This window comes from Musca domestica, unplaced genomic scaffold (genome assembly GCF_030504385.1).
Source record: "Musca domestica strain aabys unplaced genomic scaffold, Musca_domestica.polishedcontigs.V.1.1 8, whole genome shotgun sequence".
In the NCBI taxonomy this organism is placed as follows: domain Eukaryota; kingdom Metazoa; phylum Arthropoda; class Insecta; order Diptera; family Muscidae; genus Musca; species Musca domestica.
The window spans coordinates 23,041,142-23,049,073 of NW_026712409.1; the positions used below are offsets into that span (position 1 = coordinate 23,041,142).

A 7,932-nucleotide genomic window follows, 5' to 3' on the forward strand; every position below is an offset into this window, starting at 1 on the left:
TACTTTTAGCATTAAAAACAAATATTTCAAGTTATGACTAATCTATTATGTGCGATTGCGAATATCTTATCGTCAAATAATAAACGAAAATATTAATCTGATAGCGATTTCGTTAAACAATCGCAACTATTACTTCTGTTTAATTAACTGTTTTAGCAGTTAAACATTTTGAAGTGATTTCGAAGGAAGCATAAACTAAAAATGGTCGGAGGTTTGCTAGGATTAGCCCTACTATTTATAGTTTTTATATTTTTAACGGTTTATTGTATATTGCTTCTTATGCCATGTTTAAAGTATCGTTGGGCGGCCTATCGACAGGAGAGAAGAAATGGAAATGGTAAATATTATTTTTTTTTGTGACAGTGTCCGAATGTCAGAAGTGAAACGCTTTGAAGTAGATTGTCAAAACTCTTGTCAAAACTCTTGTCAATTGTTTTTTATTGATGAGCTAGTTACCCACACTTGATGGGTATTTTTCGAAAAAAAAAAAAACAAATTGAAATATGACATAATTCAAACCCGTTTATTCGGGTTTCTAAAACCTCAACTAATGTTGCGTTGAGCTGTCAACATTTATTTTAGATTACATAAAGCAAAATCGCAGGAAATGTCAACATTTGTTTACATTTTATTTGTTGTTGTGTGTGGTTCATTCGTACTTGGATTCCAACATGGTAGAAGAATGCAGGTAGATGCAGCAAGGCTTGGGAACATTGATATGTCAAAATTCATAAAATTTTTTCAAAAATAAATAAATTTTTATACGTTTTTAAATACGACAATCGTAATTTGTTATGACATGCATTTTTCAATAATTTTTACAAATTTTAATATATTTTCATTCAAAATTTTCAATTCCAAAATTGATTTGACAGTTCATTGTCCCAGCAGCTGTGTGGATAGAAGAATGCGGGTAGTCGCGTCGACACAGCTGCTGAGACAATGAACTGTCAAACCAATTTTAAAAATTGACAAATTTCAATGAAGAGTTATTGAAATTTGTAAGATCTTTTGAAAAAATGCATATCATAATAACCTCCGATTGGCTTCGTATAAGAAAACATATAAAAATCTAATTATTTTTGACATTTGATGTTGTTTTGACATTTGACGTTGATGCCACTACCTGTATTCTTCTACCATGACTGCACCTTAACAGCCATGGCAGAAGAATACAGGTAGATGCATCAACGCTTGGGAGCATTGATATGTCAAAAATATTTAAATGTTTTTTTCAAATCTAAGTAGATTTTTACATTTTTTCTTATACTACGTCATTCAGAGGCTATTATAATTCGTGTTTTTCAACAATTTTTACAAATTGAATCCATTTTTCATTCAACATTTTCAATTCCAAAATTGATTTGACAGTTCATTGTCCCAGCAGCCGTGTCGACGCGTCTACCTATATTCTTCTACCATGTTAACAGCTGGTAATAAAAGTACGTTTACACTAGTTACGATTACAGTTTTACAGACTTGTGCGTTTACATTACCAAGGTAATCTCAAGCTATCATACGGTCACAATTTTTTATGTCCCTTCATGGTCAATTTTATATTTTGTATTCTTTCTTAAATATGGGCGTACGCTTGCAAGAGTTTTTCATTAAATTCAGTCGAAATACTTTGTTATTTTCACGTCTTTTAAAGGGTAAATGGAGGTAAACAATCTCATCTCTCATTTTTAGTCGAATTGGCATTAAATGCATTAAAAGAAATTGTCAGTGTAAGCTTTCGTTTCAGTACAGAATTCATATAGCATATATTCTCAATATTTTGGCAACATTTGTCAGCGGGGTAGTTCTGCGGATTTGATTCTTAAAAGCGGGCTATTATCACCGAAAACGTTTCCTAAAGGGCTTGAAATATTTATCTTTATATGTTTTAGTCCAAAAGTAGATAAATAAATTTGATATTCCTAAGATATGGAATGTAAAAATGTGTTCACGTGCAAAGGAACACTGAAAATAAAATAACATTTATTATTGTTGTAAAATCTGCCACTCGTCATACGAAAATCTTTTATATATGAAAATAGATTTTATTTGAAAAATGACAAGGTCAATTTCGTCAGAAAAGGGTTGCCATATTCAATTTAGTAAATGACTTTACCTTTTATTATGTTGCCATGATGTATACAATTGATATTGAAAAATAAGATGAGAATATAAAAGAATTTGTTTCTGCCATGGACTATGGATCTAAAATGGAAGTTAATCGAAAATGTCCTCTTATGTATACTCAACTTAACTCATTCACTTTTCTAAAAATTGCTACCCGCTTTATTCCTGTGAATTGACCAATCACAATAAATCCGACTATAGAAAACATTCCTTCAATTTATTGTGATTGGTCAATTACCAGGGTAGAGATGTTGTATGTAAACGTACTTTAAAGGAAAATAATGCCATGTTCCAACATAATAGGAATAAACAAATATCCTTTTAGATCTCAAAAATACTTGTTGTGATTGAGATCACAGCACAAGAAATAAACAAATTGTTAACAAATTATTAGTTTTCGTCTGATATTTCACCATTACCCTTTTTTTAGTCTTGAAAACAAAAACTCTTTTCTGTAGGGAGCCGTTATAATTGATCTATTTCTATGATCGATTTCATGGCGCAATCAATAGGTGCTGAAATCTCCACAGCTGATCGTCTAGATTAGTTGTCAAAACACTTATTACGATTCTTTACGAAAGATAAACAAACGGTAAACAAAACAGCAAACAAATTTTGACATTTCGTCTGATGGGTGTAACGCCTTATTATTTCGTCATGATCCATTGGTTTACCGTTGAAAACTTAAATTCAAACATGGCCTTCATATTGGGAGGCTTGGCATACAGTTCATCTTCTGCTACTTTATTCATTGTGAAATTCCGCTCTATAAATTGTGCCCTGTGTCAATAAAGATACTAAAAACCACGAACATTCTAACGTAAAGCGTTTTTTTAGTACAATAAGAGGTTTTGTTTACCTAAATTATCGGTAAAAAAAAACAACAAGGCAATATAATGTTCCTTTGCCTCCCTGGGCATTCACTTGATGACTTCTTCGAACTTATTGGCAGTTCGAAGTCATTATTTTGTCAAGTATCACATGCCAACAATGAAAGAGAAAAACAATAACAAAATACCTCAGCTCTTTCTCTTCGGGGCTATAAATTATTAATCTTATCGGAAGAATAACAATTTGCTCTCAATTTCAAAATAATTATAAAATCGATTCTTTGTCACTAGATATCTGCTACGATTGGTTTATTGACTTCAGTCCGAATTGTTAGCCATTTGTCGTCGGAAAATATGACTTCTGTTGGCATTATTGCGATTTGTGTTTTATTAATTGTTGTAGTTCTGCCATGTTTCTGCTACTTTGTCTATTTGGCAATATTTCGCAGTGCCAAATTGGAAACTCAAGCCTATGAAGCAAGAAGTAAATATGCAAATAAAAAATGTATAAAAATCTAAATAAAAAAATGTGAAGAACAAAAGAATAAGGCAATTCTAAAAACGCAGAATTTAGTGCTTTCCCTATACAGTGCTTAATCTTTATATATAAAATATGAAACACATCCAGTTCCTTACTTGGTTGAAGTCTTGGTAGAAGAATTCAGGTATATGCATCAACACTTGGGAAGATTGATATGTCAAAAATGTTAAAATGTTTTTTTTTAATAAGTTATTTTCAACTCTTCAAAGTCATTCGTGCAGTGACTTCAACAACCATTCCCAGGAAAGGTTTAGATGAGAATACATAAAACGCTTTTTTGACTGGCTTAAGTCATCGGCCAGCTCAGCTGATTACCAAACGATCTGTCAATTAAATTTGAATTCGCTGCAACCAAAACAAACTTCAAAACCATGGTAGAAGTATATGGGTAGTCGCATCGTAAAGCTGCTGGGAAAATGAACTGTCAAACCAATTTTTAAATTAAAAATTTTAAATGAAACATTGTTCAAAATTGTTAAAATTGTTGAAAAATGCCTTTCATAACAACCTCCAATTGGTGTCGAGTAAGAACACCTATAAAAATGATCTTATTTTACATCTCAATGTTCCCAAGCGTTGTTGCATCTACCTGTATTCTTCTACCATGCAGCAGAGCTGTTATACATACCAAAAATTGACAAAAAAAAACATATTCGCCACAAAATTCTTCTGTCAAGGCGAAAATATTTATTTTCGGCTCAAGCTTGAATTTTGACATTTTATCTGATAAAAAACAGCTGTTTTTAAATTAATTCGCTCGAAGGAAGACATAATAATTGGGCCATGGGCTGGCTTCTACGTACGGGAACAAAGGTGTTTTAGGTTGACTTAGTTCGATTTTGGCCCTACGCTCCTTTGTTCTTTTTCGCAGAAGCTAGCCGATGACTTAAGCCAGTTAAAAAAAAGCCTTTTATGTACTCCCACCTTTACTCAGAAACTTGTACTGAGGGAATTTATATAGATATCGAACGAAATTCGGTAAAATTCGACAAAGAAAAAGCGCCTAATCTAGAATTCGTTAATAGAGAATGTTTATTGTCTAGCAACATATGTCTGAGAGAGTAAGGTAGTTTTATTCTCTTTTGCAAATTAACTGTGAAAACTAAACAGATGTAAACCATGCAAACAATCAGCTGATTTGTCATAACAAAATAATTTGTGCGTCAGAAAAATATAGATGTTTTTGTCCAAATATAAATCACCGGAAGGAGAAGAAGTGTTACAAGTGATTACAAAGGGAAATTTGTCCAGCAAGAATTTGCAAACTCTCAGTGAAAGAAGTATAAAAATTTTTCTCTTAAATCGCTCTATTTGGCAGAACTTTTGTATTAACAGACAGACTTCAGATAACAACAATACAATTACAACAATAGCTACAAATCATGGTAGAAAAATTCAGGTAATCGCATCGACACAGCCACTGGGACAATGAATTGTCAAACAGATTTTGGAATTGAAAATCTTGAATGAGAAATTATTGAAATTTGTAAAAATTGTTGAAAAATACATTTCATAACAAGCTCCGATTAGTATCGTATAAGAAAACATATAAACATCTACTTATTTTTGACAAAACACTTTAAAATTTTTGACATATCAATGTTCCCACATAACTATATTCTTCAACCATGCTACAAATGTTAGGGTAACCAGACACACCTAAGGTTCGAAATAACTGACTACCGCCCATGGTAGAAGAATACAGGTAGTCGCATCGACGCAGATGCTGGGACAATGAACTCTCAAGCCCATCTTGAAATTGAAAATGTTAAATGAAAAATTATTCCAATTTGTAAAAATTGTTTAAAAGTGCATATCATAACAAGCTCCGATTGGTATCGCATAAGAGAACGTATAAAAATCTACTTATTTTTGAAATATCAATGACATATCAATGTTCCCAAGTATTGATACATCTACCTGTATTCTTCTACCATGCTACCGCCACAGAATAGGTAAATCACCTGATGAAATTTAAGCCTGTTTACACATAACAAATCGAGTGGATTTCAAGTGTCAATTTCTACGTCCATTGATACTCAGAGTCGATAGCATTTGATTACTTTACATTTTACTGAGAAAACCCCATCTACACCTGCCTGTTTTTATAAAATTCGTTATTTAGATTGTTGTTAAGACACCAACAACTAAGATTGGGCTAATATATCACATGGTAGAAAAATTATAAGTGTTCTTAAAGGATGCTATTCGGATGTTGCTATGATATTTATTTTTGAACTATTTAAACGAATTGAAAAAGCTTTCCAAAATTGGTTTAACAGTTCATTGTCACTACAGCTGTGTCGTACGCCTTCCTATATTATTTTATCTTAATATATCCCATGGTAGAAGAATACAAGTAGTTGCATCAACACTAGAGAAAATTGATATGTCAAAAATTTAAGAATGTTTTTTTTTTTCAAATATAAGTAGATTTTTATGTGATTTCTTAGACGACGCCAATCGGAGGTTATTATAATATGCGTTTTTAACAATTTTTAAAAATTATAATAATTTTTAATTCAACAATTTCAATTTCAAAATTGATTTGACAGTTCATTGTCCCAGCAACTGTGTCGATGCACCTACCTGTATTACTTTATTATGATATATCCTAAAAATGCTCTTAGACTACGTTTACATACAAATCCCTAATAATTGACCAATCACAATCAACTTGGCTATGGTAAACATATGTTAAGTTTATTGTGATTGGATTGTAACTTACCTGTAAACATTTTAAATAAAATCCTCATTACAACTTTCGAAACTCCCTCTCTAATTCCCCAATTTTCTGTTAATCCTTCCATTTCAGATCGTCAGGCCAATGTATTTACCGTACAAGATGAGAACAGTCGAGAGAGTCGTTACAATGACATTTTCTTCATTGAACCCAACAGTGCCGAGGCAGCACGCATACGGGCACAATTGGAAAAGGATGACAAAGACTTGCCCTCCTACGAAGAAGTTATGCGCATGACTAGCGTCACGACCCCAACGACAACCAGTGCGGCCGGTGTTACCGGCCTAACAGCCTCAAATGCCAGTGTCAACACAACCGAGACAATACTAGCCGTACCACCATACAGTGAAGTTGATCCAATTGCGGCGGCAGCAGCCACTTCAAGTTCAGGAAATAATACCAGCTCCAGTGCATCTGCAGCCAGAACTTCCACAGCACCCCCACCCATGCCAGCGGCAATGGTTTCAACAGCCACAGACATCACACACCAGGCGTCATCGGTTGTATGATGTAGAAGTGGGTTGGGCGGGTGCTAGGCATACACAGTGTTAGCCTGCCGGGCAGGTTAGCGCCAGTATGGTGTGTTCAGTGAAGTTCTTAGTCATTATTAAAAAAAAACAAGCAACGATATTTTGTATTTTAAATTCTTTAAATAAGTTATATACGTACTTAAACAAAAACAATGGGAGTAGAATCATTTCCTTCCCACAAATTCGTGTAAATATTGAAATATATAACGAGAAGAGGTATTTCAGTGTATTATTATTGTAAATATTTAGTTATTGTATATTAAAACAAAATATATCTGCCTTAATCTTATGTATATTATTTATTTTTATATACATAATGATTGGCGAAGTAAAATTAATAATTATTAAAATTTAAATAAAAAAAACTTTTTAGGTTAGATTTTATAACAAAATTGCAATGTTTTACTTTTAAATTTCTAAAAAAGAAAGTAATAAAATGAAGAAGAGTGGACTATGTGTCTCGGGAACTTCAATCCAGACGGTATATACATAGAGACAGAGGATTTTTTCAGAGAAGACCAGAAATCATTCTCATGAAAGACTCGCAAGTCTCCTCATAGAAGAGAAGAAGCTCTTCTCATGGAAGACTCGAAAAACCTTTTCATAGGGGAGTGTAGTCTTCTCAAAGAAGACCAGGAGGTCCTCTCATAGAATACCAGAAGGTCTTCTCATAGAATACCAGAAGGTCTTCTCATAGAATACCATAGGTCTTCTCAGAGAAGACCAGGAGGTCTTCTCATAGAAGACCAGAAGTTCTTCTTATAGAATACCAGATGGTCTTCTCATAGAAGACCAGATGGTCTTCTCATTGAAGACCAGAAGGTCTTCTCATTGAAGACCAGAAGGTCTTCTCATTGAAGACCAGAAGGTCTTCTCATTGAAGACCAGAAGGTCTTCTCATTGAAGACCAGAAGGTCTTCTCATTGAAGACCAGAAGGTCTTCTCATTGAAGACCAGAAGGTCTTCTCATTGAAGACCAGAAGGTCTTCTCATTGAAGACCAGAAGGTCTTCTCATTGAAGACCAGAAGGTCTTCTCATTGAAGACCAGAAGGTCTTCTCATTGAAGACCAGAAGGTCTTCTCATTGAAGACCAGAAGGTCTTCTCATTGAAGACCAGAAGGTCTTCTCATTGAAGACCAGAAGGTCTTCTCATTGAAGACCAG

The 7,932-nt window shown here is 33.5% G+C and overlaps 1 protein-coding gene across 19 annotated transcripts in view; it reads left to right on the forward strand.

The window, feature by feature from the left end:
- LOC101894094 (uncharacterized) overlaps nucleotides 1-7,064 on the forward strand; it is an 81,815-nt gene extending 74,751 nt beyond the window's left edge. For 17 of the 19 annotated variants that reach the window (XM_011293353.3, XM_005181426.4, XM_020036036.2 and 14 more), the window contains one exon: nucleotides 6,311-7,064. In XM_011293353.3, coding sequence (XP_011291655.1) covers nucleotides 6,311-6,747 — 437 coding nt within the window. In that variant the 3' untranslated portion in view covers nucleotides 6,748-7,064. Of the gene's footprint in view, nucleotides 1-178; nucleotides 338-3,278; nucleotides 3,439-6,310 lie in introns of those variants that run through there. The other 2 variants (XM_011293352.3, XM_005181433.4) reach the window with 2 other exon arrangements.
- Nucleotides 7,065-7,932: the final 868 nt, after the last annotated feature.